Source organism: Camelina sativa, chromosome 19, assembly GCF_000633955.1.
Source record: "Camelina sativa cultivar DH55 chromosome 19, Cs, whole genome shotgun sequence".
Taxonomy (NCBI): Eukaryota; Viridiplantae; Streptophyta; class Magnoliopsida; order Brassicales; family Brassicaceae; genus Camelina; species Camelina sativa.
Genome location: NC_025703.1, coordinates 20,995,969 through 21,019,863, shown reverse-complemented (window position 1 = coordinate 21,019,863; position 23,895 = coordinate 20,995,969). Strand labels below are relative to the sequence as shown.

The following is a 23,895-nucleotide window of genomic DNA, read 5'->3' as shown; positions in this document are numbered from 1 at the left end:
ATCTAGCTCTTGATTTTCACTCGATCCCGAGTTTTGGTTTCCAGATCCCAAAGATTTACTTCGCCTTGTCGAACTTGGATCCTATATATTTAGACAATTCTTTTTTTTGTTATTACTAGAATCACTTATATACAAATCCATCTACGACTTATTAACACTTTAAATCATGCATGTCAACCATCATTTAACCATGACATAACTACATTGAACAATATATATATGGCTACCATGAACGACGTATAACGAACCAAAAAAAATAATTCCTATTTCAACTTTCAAGATAAGAGAAATTGATTGGTTAATTTTTTGAAATAATGACATTGACATGTGAATGAACGTGTATACTAGCTACCAATTCGACCCCTTAATTAGTTAAAGAGTTGATCATGTGACACTATTACTAATTTGACACATATGCTGCATATATGTTTGAGGGTATAGAGAAAGTACCTCGTGTAAGAAACGTCTGGTGATGTTTGGTTCGAAAGAATGTTGGCTCTCCAAGATGCCGTGGCTTGGGTTCCAACTATTTGAACAAAAAACAAAAATGAAGTTATTTTTAAGACAATACAAAACTTATAACACATACACCTACACATATAAGTGATTTTGTACGTACCTCATGTTTGCTCTTTCGTATTGATCTCTGTGTACTCCCATCTGCAAAGAGCAGAAATAATAAACCGTTAGTAGTTGATATTTTTGGTTTACATTATAGTTTTTTTTGTTTTGGTTTTATAATCGTTTGAAATGAGTTTTGTGAAACATGGTAATATGATCGGCCAAATCTTGTTGAAAATTTCCCTATGTGATATTCAAATTAAAAAGCAAATAGTTACCTAAACTAATCATATTAGGGAGTTAAGTACTTTATTCTTCTTCATATACCCCAACCTATATATGTTGCTGAATATAACAAAATATCATCTCTACAAAAGGCACACATATACAGCATTAAAGGGAAAGTAATTATACCATCATGTTTGGATAGAACCCGTAAGGAGCCGAAGATTGTGATGGTGATGATGATGGTATGGATGAATATCCTTGCATCCTCTCATCCTCCTATATATCACATTTACATACGAAGTTTTAATTAATATAAAACGTATATATACTCTTGAAAATTATGGAATTAGATCGATAACTATACAAATTCAGTAAATTAATCTATTTCATAAATTTTATGAAGTGTAGATCTTAAGAAATGAGTGGAAACTGCCCTCGTGAGCTTTACAACAACATAAGGTACAAGTTATACAAGATCTATTGTAAATAGAATTTCAACTGACTAATTCCATATGCTTAACTGAATCCAAAGAAAAAGAAGTCTATGATGGAAATTGCGATTAAGTTTACTTATGATTAAGTAGTCAAACATCAAAAGGCCACGGGACAATGAATAAAAACTTGGTCGGTTTTTGTAAAAGGATCTGATGATCAGATAAAAGCAAAACCTACTATGTCAAACAACTTATGGGGTCTTAATTAGTGGACTGTGGATGTTTAATGGCTCATATCTATGTTCCTGTTAACCCGACCCGTGGTTGTCTTAAACTTTGAAACTTCTACGTGTCGGATCGGAATATCTTGGTTATATTAAGAAGTGACTGTATATGTTACCTGAGGATACAAAGAAGGGTTATAATTGTTGAAGCTATTGCAACTAATTTCGCCGTGTAATCTAATCTTCTCCAATTGTGCTACTCCGAGACCTCTCTGTGGCTGCTTGGGCTTCTCTGAGCCATTCTTTTTCCCTCTTCTTGTCGTCGGAGAAGAAGAAGACGACGTTGGAGACGATGAAGATGGCGAAGATCCTCCTATGTTTGGTCTACCAAAGAAACTACTTCCCATGTTTCCTAGCTTGATCGTCTTAAAGGACACCGGAAGATCAAGAAAACTAGAGAGAGAGTCTTCTCTATATGGAGAGAAAGAGAGAAATGATTTGTCTTTGCTTTAAACTAAGAAATTAGAGAGATCTCTTTCATGGTGAAATGGTGATCTCATTTTTTTTATAAGCTTTCTAAAAAATAATTTTATTTTAAATTTATAAAATAAAATAAAAACCCTTAGTATAACTACTGCATCGCTGGATCAGATTGTGTCCAGATTTCAATAGATACGCCACGCACACAAATACATTACATTACGTAGATTTTATGCCCTTATTTTGATTTTGCAACTTTCTTTTTATTTTATTTTTAATTAGTTTACAATTTAATTAATTACAATGATTGTGCAATAAAATAATATGGATGATTAGCTTAATTTTCTTAACTATTTCTCGGTTTTGGATGACTTCTAACACAAAAAAGACTTCAATGTTGATTCGATCTAAATTATTCAGCTCTCCTTGTCTTTGATATAATTATTATTCATGCTCTAATCGAGAAACTCCTATTATATTATATAAACTCGGACTTATTAAACTAATATTTTCATATTGACCCACGTAACGAATATAGTTTGATTGTTATTATATTTTCGTATATTATTGACCATTATAATATATAATCGATGTTATGCTAATATATATATATATATACACATATGTATTTGATCAATTTTGATATGGTATATATACAATCCACGTTGTATACTATTTTCGATGTTTTGTCTGTCTGTTTGACAAACCTATTTTTCGATTTTGTCATCTTCATATTATTACAGTTACATTTCATACTAAATCATAATAATAGAACTCATATCCTGAAAATAGTAGATCATACCAAGAAATTAACTGCCAGCAAATATATATCACAGCATTCAAAACATTTTGCTTATTAAGAACCGGAAAATAATTAAACTTGTTAGTATATAAAATATTATATTGTACTGTATATATAACGCATATATAATGTGATAATGTATTAAATGCACTTTTTCTGTCAACACTTATTTATTACTATAATACAAGGATTTTCTATTAGTTTCTTATTTAAATTTGTAGGTTCAATACACTGTTTCTTCTTTGTAGCTTCCATGAAAATAATCAAAGACCACATTTTTACAAAAGAAAATAATTAACTAGATAACTACATATGTCATGGTATAATAATGATACTACGTATTTAGAGAATTTGTTAAAAATGCCCTTTTTAAAATACTCCTTTTAGAAAAAATTTATTTTTACTTTTTTTNCTATTATATTATATAAACTCGGACTTATTAAACTAATATTTTCATATTGACCCACGTAACGAATATAGTTTGATTGTTATTATATTTTCGTATATTATTGACCATTATAATATATAATCGATGTTATGCTAATATATATATATATATACACATATGTATTTGATCAATTTTGATATGGTATATATACAATCCACGTTGTATACTATTTTCGATGTTTTGTCTGTCTGTTTGACAAACCTATTTTTCGATTTTGTCATCTTCATATTATTACAGTTACATTTCATACTAAATCATAATAATAGAACTCATATCCTGAAAATAGTAGATCATACCAAGAAATTAACTGCCAGCAAATATATATCACAGCATTCAAAACATTTTGCTTATTAAGAACCGGAAAATAATTAAACTTGTTAGTATATAAAATATTATATTGTACTGTATATATAACGCATATATAATGTGATAATGTATTAAATGCACTTTTTCTGTCAACACTTATTTATTACTATAATACAAGGATTTTCTATTAGTTTCTTATTTAAATTTGTAGGTTCAATACACTGTTTCTTCTTTGTAGCTTCCATGAAAATAATCAAAGACCACATTTTTACAAAAGAAAATAATTAACTAGATAACTACATATGTCATGGTATAATAATGATACTACGTATTTAGAGAATTTGTTAAAAATGCCCTTTTTAAAATACTCCTTTTAGAAAAAATTTATTTTTACTTTTTTTACACAATTACAATATGATTTAAAAATCAATTTTTAGAATTTTTTTAGGTTTGAGTTGTTTATTTTATATTTAGAGTATAGTTTTTAGGAAGTAGGGTTTAGTATTTGGAGTTTAGGGTTTAGAATTTAGTCATTTTATATATTAAAAAGGGATATTTTTGAAAATATACACAAAAAAAGGTATTTTAAAAAAGTGACATAGTAAAAAGGGTATTTTTGAAAATCTCCTATATATTTATAAGAAAGTGGTATATGATAAAATGGTATTTATGGGTTTTTATATGTACACTATACAGTATATATCTGTATATGTAATATAGTGTGTTTAACACATTAAGGAAATAACCATCCATCGTCATTGAGTTGATTTACGCATGATTAGATTGGCAGCATTGGCTTACAATTTGTCTTGTATTTTATAAATTTTAATATCTAAGTTCTTATTTTGCTGTGTCAGGCCAATCAGTTATGCAAATGCAAGACATGTGAACAAGTTCAGTTACCATTTAAAAAATCATGGTTTTTCTGAAATTATATCCTTGCAAGTTGCAATGAATTAAAAAAACAGATACATTTAGTATACTTTTTAATTTATGTATTCATTTACAAGCAAATAAACTCCTTCCTTTTTTTGAGGAAAAATAAAAATAATAAACTCCTTCATTCTTTTATCTTTTCAGATTTAAAAATTATCCCATGAAATCCTAAACCTCAGATCAAATCTTGAGATTCTGTAAGAAAGTTATTAATTAAACATTTAATTATTATTTTAAGCATCTGGACATTTAATTTTCTTACAAAAACCATAATACATATTCACTTATTTAATTTATTCATCGATTATAAGACCAACAGTTTGTTCTATTGGATATGCTCTTTCTGACCATTAAATATTTGTTGATATATGTACATTTCATCGTTGTCTATCGATCAATATATACAATTATGCAAATTAATTAATATGACAGTAAAACATGTAATAATTTTTTCTCTCGTCACCAAAATATTAATTAATCAAAAGCTAACGATGTATTGTAATGGTTTTGTTTTGTTGCTTCAAGTTAATATGTTCGATTTAGAATAAAAAGAATTCTTTTGAAGGTTTATGATAACTTTAAGGGTAAGCACGATTGTGTAAATTCTAACCCTAGCTAGGTTGTTAAATGGACCTATCAAAGCTATGTTCAATAACGATCCAAAGAATATAAATATTGTGTAACTACTAATTCTAATCCAATAAAACTGTTAAGTATAAACTTATGTCGTGGACTCGTGAAACATGTGATTCTTAGAACATGTCGTAGCCTTAATTAGCTCTGAAGGGAAACTAAAATATTGTATACGTATATAAGAAATGTAGCAAGGAGGTGTCACTTTTGGATTAACCAATATTGGAAAGACACGTGTAAGTCCTGCTGACGTTGAATATTCTTTTTTTCAGCATGACCCTTATAAATATAGTAGGTCTATCAATTCGAGAACCTCAAATATGTAGGCTTTGAATAGATACGATGCAGAGCAGAAAAATTGAAATTCATGATAAGAAAACATGAGATGATATACACGTAATATTTTTGTTTTGGGTAAAAAGATCTTACAGGTTGCAAACACGCGTACGTGCGGTCATGTGGGAATATCACAGTAAGTCACTAATCAAAGATTCAAATCGAAGGGTGAACAAAAAAAAAAAACAACTTCGAAATTATCATCAAAATACTTTTTCTTTATTAGCAAAATACATACAGAAGCATTTTTATCTTTCAAAAACAAAAATTATGTAAAAATTCCTTTTATTCATTTTTTTATTTATTCATAAAATTCTGTTATTGGTTTGATTTTATTAGCATTAAATTCGTAGAACTAAAATTAAATCCATTTTTTTGGACAAAACAAAATCTTATTTTAGCATCGCTTGTTACGGTAAAACTAATTCCAGTTTTTATATCACGATTTCTGGTATGGTTATAACCTGAAATTAGTTCATCTCATGCACATTTTCATCCTCTATATTATATACTGTAACAAAAAATTCTATAGAATATGTTTAGGAATGTGTGTGTATATATATATATATATGTGACATACATACTTATAAATGTATACATCCACAAAATAAAACAATAATGACCACAATAATTGAAATAAATTAGAGATCGAAAAGTGTATCAAAATAGGGGATTATGTTGAGATTATTAAGTGATTTGATGAGTAATGAAGAGAGCATAATACCAAAACAGACAGAGCATAGTGGGATAGAACAAACTGTTGGTCTTATAATCGATGAATAAATTAAATAAGTGAATATGTATTATGGTTTTTGTAAGAAAATTAAATGTCCAGATGCTTAAAATAATAATTAAATGTTTAATTAATAACTTTCTTACAGAATCTCAAGATTTGATCTGAGGTTTAGGATTTCATGGGATAATTTTTAAATCTGAAAAGATAAAAGAATGAAGGAGTTTATTATTTTTATTTTTCCTCAAAAAAAGGAAGGAGTTTATTTGCTTGTAAATGAATACATAAATTAAAAAGTATATTTATATATACTTAATTATTTATTAACAATTAAACAAATGAATATTTATATGAAATAATATCTACTGTAGATTGTGTGCACATGCATTTCCCCTACTACATTATAACACACTCTGTCTATTTCTTCTCTATCTTTACTCGTATAATGTTTAAATAATACTCAAATTATTGATTTGTTAAGGATTTTATATAAAAATCATTTTTCTCGAATCAAATTCCTTTGATCCTGCTACTTACCTCGACAGCCAATCAGACCTAAAGTCATTTCTGTATATTAGTTTATCAAAGCATTTCATTATGAGTTCTTAATTTCATGTTATCTCTCTGATCGTTAAATATTTGACTGTTTGAAAAACATAATCGAGCATTAATAACCAATAATTAATGAACATTTACCCTACAAAACAACGGAAAATAACTCTTTATTAATAAATGTAGTGAGATTTTTACACAAGACTTTTTCAGAAAAAAAAAAATTCCTATTAAAAAATCAAATTTTAAAATAAGATTTTAGCCCACAAATATTAGAAATTCAATTGGGTGATGTCTATTTATCAGGGGATAATGATAGGTTTTTTATATTAGGATATATATAACTATTTTAACTCATTAAAAAAAGTACTAATTAAATTCGAAGAGGCCTGTTATGATCTCGTCTTTATGGAACAATGGTTACCGAAGCCTCTTCAGCCTATCCTTCCTGCCTCACTTGGAGAAGAGGCCTGCATTATGATCTCGTTTTTATGGAACAATGGTTACCAAAGCCTCTTCAGCTTATAAAGAGGTAAATAAAGAAGTTCACTCAAGTATTGTCCATGCACAAAATAGTATTTGACTCAAAATAAAATAAAATAATACTAATAATAACTACATGATCATGTGAGAGTCATTATAGATAAAATGACATCTTTAACCTTCACAATATTTTTCTATTTTGTTTTATCTCCACCGTAATTATTCATAATTTTTAACCTTACCAAAAATTTCGGTCGACGGCCTTTCGTATTCACCTTCGCGACCAAGAGATTCTTAACCTCTCTTAAATTTTCTTTGTTTTCATGTGTTATTTCAATTTTAATTCGGTTCCAATCCCCATCATATCTATCATTAAGCTCTACCATTACTATTTTCCCACCATATCTCATTGTTAGGCTCTATCGTTACCATCATTAGGCCCTTAAACTCATTGAACGACATTGTTGAAGACTAATAGTTCTAAAGTCAAAGACTAATACATGGTCTACAAAAAGCAATTAGGAATGATATTGTTGAGAATCGCAGACTCTGATTCACCTCTGTAGTGAACCGCATACCGCAACTCTGCCCCTACTCTTCGTCTTCTTCACATATCAACATACATAACATAAACATAACACAGAGATTTAACGAGTTCCCCTCATGCAGAGGGTACATCTCGTGTGGGAACCTTCTCCCACAAACATCTACTATCAATCTACCAAAGTTTACACACAGTGTTTCATATACAAGCTTAGAGAACTAATAGAAAGAAACCTAAAGAAGAAAACACATGGTAGATACTTTACTTCTTCTCCTCTCTATGTCTCTGGTTCGGCTCTCCCCTCCATGTGTAACCCTAAAAAACCTCCAGAACCCCAAAGAAGCAGCTCCACCTTCGTCTCTCATCAGAGTGTCCTGAAGACACCTTAAACCTAGACAAGGTTATGTCTGGCTCTCAGCGCTTTGACCCCAGCCAAGCTTCTGCTCCTTTATCATGGTTCTACGAACAACTTTAAGCTCCATGTACGACGCCCTGCGCATGCTCTTTGCACTGCATTCTGCATCTCTACATATGCCATGCACAACACCCTGTGTTGTGCCATGCAGCTGCCACCAGTGTATAAGCTTCTTATGTGTATGCGTTAGCGCATATCTTGTTTCTTCAACCCTAGCTTCCTTTATATAGTGAAACCCTAGAGCTTATGTCGGTTTACCCTTGCAGACTACAAAACCCGGATCATGTATGGCTACATTCCAATATAGGTCCAGTTCATGGTTCAGACCAAATAAGCCCATATGAAGCAAACATATACAGGAAACTCCACCTTTTGCTTCATTTGGTCCAACTCAAAAAATCCCTTTTGTGTTGATTCTTTCTTGAGAAGAAAAAAACAAAACTTGTATTCTCTTAAAGAACCTGCAACTTCCAATGATCCTTATGTTTGTTGACCTTAGGAATCTTCAACTTCATCTTCAAAAACTCCAAGAGATTCATGACTCTCCCTCAAGCATCCTTCTCCTGATGACTTTTATCCTACTTGTAGACGAACTCTGAACCATTGAATCTGACAACTCTGAAGAAACCCTTAACAACCTTGTTTCCTTGGTAATCAATACAGAACACAACCAACCATTGATGTTCCTTTTAGTTCTCCAATGCCATCCTCTGACATTGCTTTGAAATTCCCAGCACCTATCGAATCCTAAGATTGTCTCATGACTGTCACTATTGATACTAGGATTTTTGTATGTCTCTTAGTAGGTCTCAATTAACCTTATGTAGTTGTAGTACTTAAGGTGTCAATCCAAATGGGATGATGCTACCACTCAAGATGCAATCAAGAAATCACAAGTCAAGCCAATTCAAAGAGTGGTTTTATATCTAACAATCCTAGAATGATCAGACTGCGAAACGGAAATGAGCTACAGAACTAGAAACAAGAATGCATGACAAGAAGTAAACATGAGTAAAAGCAGAAACGAGTCTAAGCTTGAACTAAACAGCAAGAACCGAAACAGTCTCAGGAATGCAATAAAAATCAGAAAGATAGGAGTCCTAAGGATGGGAGTAATTGATGTCAGTGGAGTCTCCTAGTCTACAGGGTGTTTAACATGCCACAAACAAACTATCCCTAAACAATAAACATCACAACTTAGCTAATCTAATCTCTTGGCAGAAGCTACTCAGAATCAACCACTTCCAAACCTAGCTCTCGTTAGATAAACATGGTCGAGCAAGCATGACGAACCAGTTCATTCACGTCAACGAATAGCCTAGACAACTAATCTCTTAAGCTAGGAATGCAAGTCTCTGGCACTAGTTGGTCAGACATTTTATCAAACACTTTTTGGGTGCGGAAATGTCTAAGACCTAGTTCCAATTGATCAGAGAGAAACTAGTATTTCTTACTCTAGTCCAGAAGAGAATCACACGAATCTAAACTTAAACACCCTACATACTAAGATCATCCACCTAAGTTATCTCATCCTCAAGAACTATCACACTACTCGGATATAAAAATCATCATCAAGGATACAATCTCAGAAAACGTTCAATCAAGCATCATCAGATAAATAAAAATGTAATGAACAACTTTGTAGAAGAAATCAAATGCAAAAACTAAATAAGTTCAAAGATCTTTGGATTACAAAACCTAAAAACGTTTTAGGTGGCTCGGTAAACTTTTGGAAAAACAAGATGTCCAAGTAAAGACTTAACAAAAATGTATTTATAGTTGAATATGAAAAGCCCTAAAACATAAAACGACAGGATAGAGCATCGTTTGGGGAATCGGGTTGGCTGAGTCGGAGCGTCTTTCTTCTTGATGTGTGCGGTCGAGACGGTGCACGTGGAACGGGTTGAGTGGAGTGTAGTCACCTCGAGCTGGGTCGAGTGGAGTAATGTTGCCTCAATCTGGGTCGAGTGGAGTGGTGTTGGTTCGAGCTGGGTCGAGTGAGTGGTGTCGGCTCGAGCTGGGTGTATACGCATCTACTAAAATGATGATAACTATTGAACCACACCTCCGATTGGCTTGAAATAAACAGCATTAGAAAGATGACTCAATTCCCTACAATTTTAATGTAAAATCTTCACTCGACTTGATCATAGAGGTGGAAGAAGTCGGATGTTTGGCGTGGTCGGTCGAGTGGGATGCTGATGCTTCTTCCTGGGAGCGTGTCCAAGTCGCATGTCGGTCGAGTCGCATTGCTTCTCTCCCGGGAGCGTCGGTCGAGTCGCGTGTCGTCAGTCTTGGGAGTGCGTCGGTCGAGTCGCGTGTCGTTAGTCTTGGGAGTGAGTCGGTCGAGTCGCGTGTCGTCTGTCCTAGGAGTGCATCGGTCGAGTCGCGTGTCTCAGCCTCCATTTGGTTCGAACAGTCTGGACATCTCCTAAACACCTGAAATATTCCAAAATGCAGAATGTTTGCAAAGATGATGCAAGAACTACCTAAACATGCAAAGTTTATAGAAGAGACTAGAAAATGATGCAAAACAATGAGTTATCCTAGCTAAATGCATGATGAATACATGCTATGGAGAGACAAAATATAGATATATCAACTCCCCCAAACTTATTCTTTGCTTGCCCTCAAGCAAACAATCAAGAACAAAGTATGGAAGAGAAGTGTGAAGATGGGGTCTCAGAACCTAAAACATGCTGAATAGAGTAGTTAGAATCAATGTCTTTGTTTTTTGTTCTATGATGCATGGTGAAGGGACTTTATTAAAAAACTTTATTGAAACGATTCTGATCTTTAATCTACACATGCAATCCTATCAATCATTCTTTTTAACATTCATTAACAGATAACCGTGAATCAAGTTAAGCAATGTCATTGACCTCATTTGGCTAGGGTGAAAGGTTAGAGACGAAGATGGTCTCCTTCTCTAGTGGTTTTATCAATAAATAATAAGGTTCTCTCATGAAAAGGAGTTGAGATTAAGAGAGGGCTAAAGGTTGAAACCAGTAATACATATAAGAGCAGCGCCCTGTCTACCCAAAGGTCCACAAGGAAACTCAGTCCTAACATTCTAACCCAGAAGTTGGTCCTATCTCTACCCTTCATCAGAAACATCATCTCAAACTCATTCTCTTACTCTTTACACTTAGTCTTAGGAGGAGTTCACTTCTTATCATTCTAGTGGATTGGGAAATCTTTATTATCACTATGGTTCTTTTTCTTTTCTTCTAAGGACTCTAGACATCTTAAGCATTTTTACTTTTTTTTTTCTTTGTCTAATCTTTTGATTTTATGCCTAGAACCAATAACTCTTTTTACTTTGCTCAACCCAAATCCTTTACTAGACTTGTAAACTTTGAAAACACATCCCCCTCCTAAAGCCTTTCTACCTTTTACTTTCTTTTTTTACTCTTCACTTTTCTTGCCCAAATCCATACCCAAAACCCAAAATCAAGTTCTCACCTAGTCCTACTAGTCCAGATAACGCGAACTAGAACTACACAGGATCCTACTCTTGTCGGTTTGAACCTAACACTTTCTAACAAGCTCAACTCGGAAAAGGCCTGACACTCAAGAATACAATTTACTTGAAAGAACGGTTGGTTAAGGGTGCGGGGAACTGTTCCAAAGATGGGAATCAGCTACTTGGATTGACAAGGGTGGAAAAAAATGTGAAAGACAATCCAAGTATGTATATGGTATCCATGAGTTCGACTTCAATGCATAATAAGATAATTACAAGTCAGGATTAGGTTCAGATAGATAAAGAATGACGTCAATTAAAAATATGCTTCAATAAAGACTAGAATGCAATTTCGAGAATTCAAAACCTGGTTCAGTCTTACATTTCAAGTTCAATCAACAAGCATCAAAGAACTAATAATAAGGGCCTTGATCTTATCCTATTGAATCCATCATACTAACAAGGTTACAATCATCATCAACCCCTATGCTAAATGCAACAACCCTATATGAATAACACTAAACTCAATCCTAATATGCAAATGCAAACTACATGAACACTATGTTTTTGTAGAAATTTTCGAAATTTCTTCAAATTTTTTTTGGTTTTTCTATGCAAAGAAATGAATGCAGACTCAAACATGATATGATACAAAAATATCAAATAAAAATCACAAAAAACAACATCAGATACATCATCTCAAACCATCCCCCAAACTTAAATTACACAGTCTTTTGTGTAAGAAAAATTTGCAGAAGGATTTGAGAATCACAACAAAAACAATGCATGAATGAAATAGTATATACAACGGGAAGGTAGGAGTACCTCAGTAGTAGAAGAATGAGTCGGTGCTCGCCCAAGGAGGAGCGTGAAACTGACTTTGTCCCTCATCCTTTTCTGGATCCGCATGAGTGATCTTAGCTGCTTTGACGACTTGCTGCTCAACCCCTTGTGTGTTCTAATAAAAGTTCCGCTGCTCGTCGCACTGGATGTCATCGACTCGAGAGACGTAATGGTTCGATAATAACACCACAACCTCTGTTGGCTGATAATCTCCTTGATGCTCAATCTTCTGCTCAATCTAAGTTCTTCATTTCTAAGAAACGCTTAGCCATGAACATAGGCGATGACCGTTCTCCACCCACACAAACATATGCATCTCTCATTTCATCTATTAGTTCAGTGCTCTTTCTACTTCTCTGAAACATGTTTAACTCAAAGCACAAAGGCAGTTATGCTGAACCGATCGGGTCTAACCACCGTGACTTGAGGGTGTCTTCAATGCGTGAGTCGAGAGGGAAGATCTTGGCTCTAGTGGCATGGCAGCGATGAACGGTGATCGAGTGGGATGACGTTGGACTAAGATAACTCAATGGAGCGAGTGGGACAACTTGGCGGATCGAGTGGAGTCTAGTCGACTCGAGGGAAGCGGCGAGCTACGGCGGTCGAGTCGGATAGTTGGAGAGCGTTGAGAGGGTCGAGTCGAGCAGATCCGTTCGAGTCGTTGGTTGCCTCCAGTAGTCTTGACGTTGAGTTCATAGAGGTCAATCTGCTACTTTCACTTTTCCTTTTCTGTTGCCCATACTTCCTTCTGTAGATTCCTGAACACCAGAAAACTAAAAACAAAAATAAAAAACACAAGGATCCTAAATTTTTTTTGCAGTGATACCTTTGGAACTTCCTCCCAAGTGAGCTTGTTTAAAGTCTTTGAGCTTGACTTTGCATACTTCTTATGCTTTGGGAGGGTCATAGAGAGGCTCCGGAGACCCCTTTAGAATGTCTTGTCTAGCCAGATACTCTTTAACATTCTGCCCAGGTTCAACAAGAAATGAACAGCTCTTCTTCATTATCCCAAACCTCTTCCTTAATTTCCTTGGAGGAGAACTTCTCATTGTACCTTGGAGCTTCTTGATTTGCCCACTCATCTCCTTCACCATAGATGTTAACTCTTTCACTGAATCCCTTAGAATCTTAGTATTTTGGAGTTCATACAAACTGTCAAGTGTGGGAGGACTTGAATCATGCGGTTGGTGAGGTTTAGGAAGCAGGTCTTGACGCTTAGGGAGGATAATGACTTCACTCAGTTGGAGAATGGTCGAGTGACACTTTGAGTTTTCTCTTTGGTTACCAAAACCTCAGTTTCTGCCTCATTCACACTCTCAAAAATGTCAAATCCAGCTTTCTGATCTTTCTCTTCAATCACGAAGGTCTGCCCATCAATAGTTGGTTTCTTCTTAGAGTCCTTGATATCAAACTTTATCTTGAAGTTTTTATCCAGATTGAGATCAATCATCCCCTTCTTGACATCAATGACTACTCCAGCTGTAGCTAAGAAAGGTCTTCCCAGGATTAGTGGATCTTTAGGCTTTACATCCATTTCCAGCACCACAAAGTCAGTAGGAATCTCAGTTTGTCCAATTTGGATGGGCAGGTTCTCTAGTAGACCATGAGGCAGTCTAGTAGTCCTATCAGCCAATATTAAGCGGAGGTTGCATGACTTGTATTTGTTGAATCCTAGCCTCTGAGCTGTAGAGAGTGACATGAGGCTAACTGAAGCACCAAGGACACATAGGCATTTTTTGAAGGCCAATGGACCTAGAGAACAAGGCAAGGTGAAAGAACCAGGGTCCTCTAACTTCTTTGGGATAATCATCTTCTGAAGAACAGCCTTGCATTCATGAATAACTCCACCTATGACATGTACTACTCTCTCATCTTCCAGAGCCTTAGCTTGAGCTCCTTTAGCTATCTCCTCCTTCTCTTTGGTCCTTTTTGTTACCAAATCAGTTAAAAACTTTTGATATTGAGGCACTGATATGCTCAAATTAAACCCTAGAGCTACTCTCTCAAATTAAGAGATCACTGCAGTACTTAGGGGTCGAATTCCACAAGGACTCAAGACTACACAATAAATTATAGAGTTTAATGATTACGCTAAACAAATTTATTTAAATAAGAAAAGCAATGCAAAATATTAAAATAAAACTGTTGTAAATTCAAGGGATTAAAAAGCTAGGTCTAGGGAATTTCTCAGGAAATTACAAATTATTAAAATCAATCAATAAATTAGGATTCAAGCAATTAAAAATCAGATCTAGAACACTAAACACTTTTGTAAAATAAATCAGTTCTCACTGCAAATATTATCTAAATTTAAAACCAGAAAATCCAAATCTCTTTGTAAAATTCTAGGTTAAAAATCAGCTTTAAAAACAGGTTTAGATAAGTTCAGAAAATTACTAAATCAAATCTCTTTGCAGAAAGTAATTTTTGCAGAAAGTAATTTTGCTCATCAGAAGGTTTTATGAGGAAAATCAATTATATTCTCATATCAATTTATTTTCCTAAGTTATTAATTCTAGATGGTCAATCAAGGATTAATATGAAGAACAACCTATGATGAAGATCTAGAAAGATAATGAATCCTAAATAAACAGATCTAATAAATCATAAAATCCTTGTAAAAAACCCTGAACCTAACAAGCAAACTACTCAGACATATTCAATGAAGAACAAAACATAATTCTGAATAATGAGCAATTGAAATTAAAAGAGTAGAGAGGGAGTTCATGAATTCTTCTCTCAAAGCAGTTCAGATCTCTCTCTCCCAAAAGCTCTCAAAATCTCACAGGGTTGCAGAAAGTAAAACTTGCAAGAATAAAACTTAAGGGTTTCTAAAACCTAAAAATACTATTTATATGTCCAAAAACACGTCAGGGACTTGTGTTGCAATTATGGAAAACTTCGGGCAACTTTGTAAAACTTCCAAAACTTGGCTTCTCTCGCATACAAAACAGGGCACCATCACTCTGAATCGAATCCAACTTCTTTTCCTTGATGAATTGCTCCAAAATGATCCAAATCGCTTCACTTTGCTCCATCCATGCTAAAATCCTAGAAAACCTGTAAAAGATCAAAAATATCCTAGAAAACAAATCAAAAGACTCTAAAAGACTCCTTATATCATGGTTAAAACCCACAAAAACCATGATATATCAGGCACAAGTGCAAATGCATCAAGCAAAGGCATTCTAAGTTCAATATCCTCGACTTGTTTAGCAAACAGAGCTCTATACTTCTCATTAAGCTCCTTTTTGAATCTCACTGGAAATGGTAGAGGTGGCTTGTATGGTGGAGGAATGAATCTCACAGGTTTATCCTTGGGAGTAGCGGGTTCTTTAGTAGCTTGAGGATCAGATTTCTTGACTAACTCAATTGGATCCTTGAGCACCTCGACGAGATCCTTTATCTGAACTTCATCTTGAAGAAAATCTTCCCCATCTAAACTCTCATTGTCCTCACTGAGCCGTACATCTACAGTTTGGGTGGTGATGGCATGGATAGTAGCATAGTCCTTGGGGTTTTGAACTGCTTTTCAGGTAGTTGGCCAGGTGTTGGGGTAGAAGTAGAAGCAGTCTTGCCTTCCATATACTTCATCTTGGAGTTAAGAACTTCAAACTTGACATGCAGATCATTGTATGAACACTCCATTTGATGACTGAGTTCAGCAAGCTTCTTGGCAGTTTCCAGAGAACCAATAGCTTGACCTTGAAGAATTAGTTGCATCATGTGCTTCATTTCCTGATCAGGAGCGTGAGTAGGCTAAACTTGTTGAGGTGCAAATTTTTGGCGGTGGTCCTAAAGGAGTTTGGTAACCTTGTTGGAACTGTTGTTTAGGCACGAATCCTTGATGGTAACGCACAAAAGGTTTTTGTTGACCTTGTTGTTGCTGCTGAGGAGGGTACACTTTATCATGGGGATTTTCAACGTTGATGCTCCTGTAAGACAAATTGGGGTTCGTATTATAGGGGTTGTAACCTTTGTTGTATCCACCTTGATTCTGGACGTAGCTGATCTCTTCAGATTGATCACCCTCCCCATCTTGAACTTGGAAATGATCACCCTCAGATACAAAGTGGATGGTCTTCTGCTGACTTAGCAAGAGGCGACCAAGCTTGTCATTGACAGTCTTGAGATCCTTCTTGTACTTCTCCCCCAAACCAGACTCTCCCCTGACTGTGCGATCATAGTCCTTGCTATAGTTGCCATCAGACTGGGCGAGATTTTCAACGAGTTGCCAACCTTCATCTACGTCCTTGTTCAGGAAGTTGCCATTTGAAGCAGTGTCAAGCAGCATGCGTATCTTTGGAAGTACACCAAGGTAGAGAGTGCTCAGCAGTGACTCGTTGCTGAATCCATGGTGTGGGCATTGGCTACGGTAACTCTTGAAACGCTCCCAGGCTTCGCAGAATGATTCTGAGTTCTTCTGAGTGAAGCTAGAGATGTCATTCCTGAGACGTGCTGTTCTGGAGTTGGAGAAAAACTTGGCAAAGAAAGCTTTCTTGCAGTCGTCCCAAGTGGTGATGGTTCCCTTGGGAATGTTTTTCTCCCATTGATGAGCTTTGTCTCCCAAGGAGAATGGGAAGAGCCGCAACTTGTAACCATCCTCACTCACTCTGTTGATCTTGGTGAGACTGCAAAGACGGTCGAACTCGTCTAAGTAAATGAGGGGATCCTCCATAGACAACCCGTGAAACTTGTTCCCTTGGATCATGGAGATCAGACCACTTTTCATTTCGAAGTTATTGTTCTGCACAGCAGAAGGGACGATTCCAGCATGCTGAGTAAGAGTGTTCGGTGCATCCCCAACACCAATTTTTTGCGGTCGCGGATTGGGTCCGTTATGTTGTTCCATAGTGACTGGTGCGGTGTGATCAGTGAAAGTACGAGCTTGTCATGGTCGTTGCAACCGATTAATGTCGTCAATAGCAGGAAGGATATTCTGATGTCCTCTTGATCTGGTGTGCATGCAATGTTGCAATCAACAGGTTCCTGAGACGCAAAACAAACAAGCAGACAACCAAAACAAGTCAGTACTCAGTATGATAAGTGTAACAGTACTTAATCTTGCAAAACTTGAAATCTCAAATGTAGCAAAACGAATCCCAAATGGCAACGACACCAAATTAATACTAGGATTTTTGTGTCTCCTAGTAGGTCTCAATTAACCTTATTAGTTGTAGTACTTAAGGTGTCAATCCAAATGGGATGATGCTACCACTCAAGATGCAATCAAGAAATCACAAGTCAAGCCAATTCAAAGAGTGTTTTTATATCTAACAATCCTAGAATGATCAGACTGCAAAACAGAAATGAGCTACAGAACTAGAAACGAGAATGCATGACAAGAAGTAAACATGAGTCAAAGCAGAAACGAGTCTAAGCGTGAACTAAACAGCAAGAACCGAAACAGTCTCAGGAATGCAATAAAAATCATAAAGATAGGAGTCTTAAGGATGGGAGTAATTGATGTCAGTGGAGTCTCCTAGTCTACAGGGTGTTTAACATGCCACAAACAAATTATCCCTAAACAATGAACATCACGACTTAGCTAATCCAATCTCTTGGAAAAAGCTACTCAGACTCAACCACTTCCAAACCTAGCTCTCGCTAGAGAAACATGGTCGAGCAGGCATGACGATTCAGTTCATTCACGTCAACAAACACCCTAGACAACTAATCTCTTAGGCTAGGAATGCAAGTCTCTGGCACTAGTTGGTCAGACATTTCATCAAACACCTTTTGGGTGCGGAAATGTCTAAGACTAATTCTAATTGATCAGAGAGAAACTAGTATTTCTAACTCTAGTCTAGAAGGGAATCACACGAATCTAAACTTAAACACCCTATATACTAAGATCCTCTACCTAATCTATCTCATCCTCAAGAACTATCACACTACTCGGATCTAAAAACCATCATCAAGGATACAATCTCAAAAAATGCAGAATCAAGCATCATCAGATAAATAAAAATGAGATGAACAACTTTGTAGAAGAAATCAAATGCAAAATCTAAATAAGTTCAAAGATCTCTGGATAACAAAATCTCAAAACGTTTTAGGTGGCTCGGTAAACTTTTGGAAAAACGAGATGTCCAAGTAAAGACTTAACAAAAATATTTTTTTATAGTAGAACATGAAAAGCCCTAAAACATAAAACAACAGGATAGAGCGTCGGTTCGGGAATCGGGTTGGCTAAATCGGAGCGTCTTTCTTCTTGATGTGTGCGGTTGAGTCGGTGCGCGTGAAACGGGTCGAGTGGAGTGGCGTTGAGTCGAGCTGGATCTAGTGGAGTGATGTTGGCTCGAGCTGGGTCGAGTGGAGTGGTGTTGGCTCGAGCTGGGTCGAGTGGAGTGGTGTCGGCTCGAGCTGGGTGTATACGCATCCACAAAAACGATGATAACTATTGAACCACATCTCCGATTGGCTTGAAATAAATGGAATTAGAAAGATGACTCAATTTTCTACAACTTTGATGAAGACGCTGAAAGCTGAATCCCATATAAAATCTTCACTCGACTCGATCAAAGAGGTGGAAGAAGTCGGATGTCTGGCGTGGTCGGTCGAGTGGGATGCTGGTGCTTCTTCCTGGGAGCACGTCCAAGTCGCATGTCGGTCGAGTCGCATTGCTTCTCTCCCAGGAGTGTGGGTCGAGTCGCGTGTCATCAATCTTGGGAGTGCGTCGGTCGAGTCGCGTGTCTTAGCCTCCATTTGGTTCCAACAGTCTGGACATCTCCTAAACACCTGAAATATTCCAAAATGCACAATGTATGCAAGATGATGCAAGAACTACCTAAACATGCAAAGTATATAGAAGAGACAAGAAAATGATGCAAAACAATGAGTTATCCTAGCTAAATGCATGACGAATACTTGCTAAGGAGAGACAAAATATATACATATCAACTATATTCAAAATTTCAGTCTGCGAAGCCATACATCTTCTCCATTGTTCTTGACAACTTCTCTTAATAGCTTATGGTGCTCTTCAGCTGTCACAACAAATTCGTGTAACTCCTTACACGAATCATCTTTTTCAAGCTTGTTCCTCCTGATCTTAGAAGCACTTATGAAGACCTTTACTTGATTTCCCTTGTTTCTCACAAAAGCTCCCACCTAGAACCAGAACTTCTGATTCACCCACAGGTAACACGTGACTTGCTTATGAAACTTTGGTCTTGAAAACCTTTAGAACATTAGAACAATAAAGCCTGAGATATCAACCTCTCAGAACATGATTAAACAATCACACAACCTCTTCCATGGTTTCTGATAAACGTCATAGACCTGTTATCATGATTGTATATCATCTGTATTCGTCTGCAACTTGACTCACTTGGTCGACCTTTGATTCCCCTCATATGCATTGAGCTTGAACCAAACTCTCCTGAATCCCATGCAAAACACATGAATCATACATGCTTCAAACCTGAACAATACCTCATTCATCCTGTAAAACAATCTCAACCCAATGCATTACTCTTGTGATTGATTTTACATCCCATCTGTTTAACCAACTGACTCTTGAACCCAGCTTGTACGAACTGACAGTACAACCTCCTGTTCAACCTCATGTTAAAACATATGTCCGATCAACATCTTTAAAACCTCCGCTAGTCTTCTTGTAACAGCCTTTAGTGCTTCACTCTAGAATCCCTTTTCTTATTATTCATCAACATCAGCTTGACATGTCTTCACCATTAATGAATCTTCACTTAACCTCCATGTAAGTGACTTTCCTGAGAAACTTAACGATGCTACTAGACCCACTAATGTTATACTAATCTTGTCTATTATAACATGCATCTTTAACCAATTGAGATCTATTGAATATTCTCCTTATACTCACATAACTACCTCATTAAGTTTCAACAAAACACTTAAACTTCTTGCAAGTGATACCTTCAGAAGATTCATCCACTAGATCATCTCTGTAGATGCAAACAGTCAAACCAAAACTTTCCAGATTTTGATTCCCTCTTCAATGCAGAAACACAACCCCCAGTCGCCTTGAGCCAGACTTATAAATTTTTGCACTTACTTTTAAACCCTTGCACAGTCATATAACGTCTACAAAAGTCTTCTAGAGATTTTAAGTCACCTTGAAGAGCAAACTCCACCTTGACAAAGAAAATCTCACTGACTGCAACTTTGACTCTTGATACTCTCTGCATTCTCATATCTCTGTAAACCTACCTTGATTGTAGTCCTTTCGAATCTCTGACAACCTGATTCATTCTTGAGACTTAACCATTCACCCAACACCTCTCAAAACTGACCACTTCAACATAAATTGTCTGGTCCATCTTCATTGAATACCACCACACAGACTTTCAACAACCAGACCAAAAAAAATACCATCTTTACTTTCCAATAGTTGAAGACGTCTACTTCCTTGTGTTCTTCTTGTGTCTAGATTCCCTAAACTGAAACAGTTTTGAGTATTCAGACGCTTCAAAACAAAACATTACAAGTACCTTGTGACTGCAGCGAAAACTGAACTCTTGTTTTGATAAGTTTGAGCCTATTAGATGATGCTTTGATTCACATTTCACAACCATGAACCTGAATCAAACACTATTGATAACTCCACCTTCAACCAACCCCATAATTGATTTAACCTTCGAGGCTTCTACAACAGTTTCTGGATCCTCCTTGTATGCTTACGGCGTCATGCCTGAATCTGTGAAATCCCAAGCCTGGCTCTAATACCACTTGTTGAGAATTGCAGACCCCGATTCACCTCTGTAGTGAACCACATACCGCGACTCTGCCCTTACTCCTTGTCTACTTCACAGATTAATATGTATAACATAAACATAACACATAGATTTAACGAGTTTCCCTCATGTAGAGAGTACATCTCGTGTGAGAACCTTCTCCCACATACATCCACTATCAATCAACCAAAGTTTACACACAGTGTTTCATATACAAACTTAGAGAACTACTATAAAGCAATCAAAGAAGAAAACACATAGTAGATACTTTTCTTCTTCTCCTCTCTATGTCTATGGTACAGCTCTCCCCTCCATGTATAACCCTGAAACACCTACAGAACCCCAAAGAAGCAACTCCATATTCGTCTCTCATCAGAGTGTCCTGAAGACACCTTAAACCTAGACAAGGTTATGTCCGGCTCTCAGCCCTTTGACTCTAGCCAAGCTTCTGCTCCTTTATCATGTTTGTGCGAACAGCTTCAAGCTCCATGTACGACACCCTGTGCATGCTCTCTGCACTGCGCTCTACATCTCTGCATCTGCACTGCACAACACCCTACGTTGTGCCCTGTAGCTGCCACCAATGTATAAGCTTCTTATGTGTCTGCGTTTGTGCATATCTTGTTTCTTCAACCATAGCTTCCTTTATATAGTAAAACTCTAGAGCTTATGTCAGTTTATCCTTGCAAACTACACAACTCAGATCTTGTATAAAGTACATACCAATATAGGATCAGTTCATGATTCAGACCAAATAAACCCATACGAAATAAATATTTACAACAAACTCTATTTTTTGCTTTATTTGGTCCGACTCATAAAATTATCTTTGTGTTGATTCTTTTTTTAAAAGAAAAGGGAAAGAAAATAGGGCATGAGCGATGTGGGACAAAGTATTAAGGCAGAAGAGAGAGATTGGAAACCCACATCGGTGACTTGAAAAAAATAACCTCTTAAACTTTAGTATATTCCCACTTTCACCGCACGTCAACTTCTACTGACATCTTATAATATTTATATATTATTTAGTTGTAGATATTTGATGTGTTAGGCATGCCCATTGGTGATACTCATCTTAGTGTCTTAAATTTTAAATAAGATTTAAAAAAATATTAATCTAAGTTTAGATTCTTAATCCAATGTTTTTATTTTATCTCCTTCCATTAGTCATCCTTAAACATGAGTGTCTTAAAAACTTTTTATTAAAATTGTGTTTTAAGTATATTTTATTATGGTATAAATGTTGATTAGATAATGTATGCAATATAAGGAAAATAAAACTAGAAACTATGGTTTAGTAGAATACATATATTAAAAAAACAAATATATTACATTACAAAAACCTTAAAACATATATACCAATATCAAAATAGTTTGACCAATATCAAATAGGCACATAGAACACCTCATTCCAAAAACTATACATGAGATTATCTATCATATACATGAGGTTATAAATTTTACCTTGGTCGAGTAAACAAATTTTTCATCTCAACTAAAGCCTGCACAAACGATACTTAAAGAGTAAAATTTTCCTTCAAGAAAGCATGATGCTAGAGAAGACCGCTAATAGGGCCTAATGTGAGGGGGCTTGATCGATTATGCATACAGAGCTGGTTAACTCAGATAAATAATTGTATCACAGTGGAGTGGTGAAGGGAGGCAACAACAAATATTAAAAAAACAAAAAAATAACCGATGATATACCTCTTCTGCTTCAACATAATCAGACCTTGTAAGTTCCAAAGCCACTCTATTCTCAAGGAACTGCATCTGTAGCATAAGAAAAATTGTAGACATCCAGATAGCTGTGCGCCGCAAATCAGTTTCTGCCGAGAGAGAGGAAACACGAAAAAGAAAATGTGAGCTTCAACATTAAGAATTGTTGCGTCAACTAAGTATAGGTAAAATAGAACTAATCACAGAACTTCCCAATTCATACTATTAGGGAATAACAAGAACATTACCATCATGTCTATCCTCCTACAAAAACAAAGAAGATCATGAGTTCATTCCCAAAAACATATTAAAACATTTGACTAACCTGAATGGAGGAGTGAAGTCTATTTCAATCGGCTCCTTATCGTACCCATTAGCATGATACTTGATTTTGTAGTCACCTGTTAATTCCTTCACCATACCTGCAAAAAAGAAGAAAAAAATGTTAAGTTCTGTTTCAAAACGTAAACATAGCACTCAGTACCAGTGGAAGCAGAGGTAATAGACACACCACTGAGCAATTCCTCAGTCATCTACAACGTAACCAAAACAAGAGACAAATCAAGACTGTTTTAACTAAGCGTTTATATCCCAAGCAAACTAGCCAACATTACTAAATAATTGGAAGCAAACTAGCCATTTTATATACTACCCAACCATGAAATAATTAGAGGACAAGAACAACATATCCCAACCATGGTCGATCTCTTAATCTCTCGATTCTTCTCTAACCTTATCCCTCTCTCTCTCCTTATCTCTGCTGCTCCTATGTCTCTTTTCCTCCCCACGATCCCTCTTACCACCGTTCTCTTTGTCGTCTTCTCCCCAGAAATCAATCGATTAATACCCAGAATTGAACAGATCAATTTTATTTGGAAACCGATGGGTTGGGTACCAAATTGTGAAAAATCGATTCTTCTCTCCATCTCTTCTCTCGTTTCTTTCGAAAGAGAGAGATAACCAAATGCAGAAAAAATCAAAAAAATAAACGCCAGCAATCATATTTTGACACGTAGAGGGTCTGGGAGGATCTTA

General features: G+C 35.7%; 3 protein-coding genes across 13 annotated transcripts; all 3 read right to left on the bottom strand.

Annotated features, from left to right (window-relative positions):
* LOC104768054 (protein SPEAR1-like) lies at positions 1-1,960 on the bottom strand (the record flags this gene model as incomplete). The annotated part of the gene is made up of 5 exons (XM_010491998.1): positions 1,624-1,960; positions 976-1,065; positions 620-660; positions 451-526; positions 1-81 (listed from the first exon to the last, which is right to left on the bottom strand). Coding segments are annotated over exons 1-5 (519 nt in total), but the record flags the coding sequence as incomplete, so codon positions are not given.
* On the bottom strand, positions 10,190-13,753 carry LOC104766833. Its single transcript, XM_010490799.1, has 2 exons — positions 12,407-13,753; positions 10,190-10,554 (listed from the first exon to the last, which is right to left on the bottom strand). The coding sequence occupies exons 1-2, from the start codon at positions 12,575-12,577 to the stop codon at positions 10,228-10,230; spliced, it is 498 nt and encodes a 165-aa protein (XP_010489101.1). The 5' UTR covers positions 12,578-13,753; the 3' UTR covers positions 10,190-10,227.
* LOC104766832 lies at positions 17,016-23,895 on the bottom strand. Of its 11 annotated transcripts, none has more exons than XM_010490796.1 (5): positions 23,593-23,895; positions 23,186-23,282; positions 23,109-23,124; positions 22,849-22,970; positions 17,016-17,413 (listed from the first exon to the last, which is right to left on the bottom strand). In XM_010490796.1, exons 2-5 carry the CDS (start codon positions 23,278-23,280, stop codon positions 17,344-17,346), a joined length of 303 nt encoding a protein of 100 aa, XP_010489098.1. In that variant the 5' UTR covers positions 23,281-23,282; positions 23,593-23,895; the 3' UTR covers positions 17,016-17,343. The 11 variants fall into 11 exon arrangements, 5 of the variants coding, with proteins under 5 accessions (XP_010489098.1, XP_010489096.1, XP_010489097.1 ...); XR_764130.2 differs by lacking the exons at positions 17,016-17,413; positions 23,109-23,124 and adding exons at positions 18,459-21,801; positions 22,606-22,643; XR_764131.2 differs by lacking the exons at positions 17,016-17,413; positions 23,109-23,124 and adding exons at positions 18,459-21,784; positions 22,606-22,643.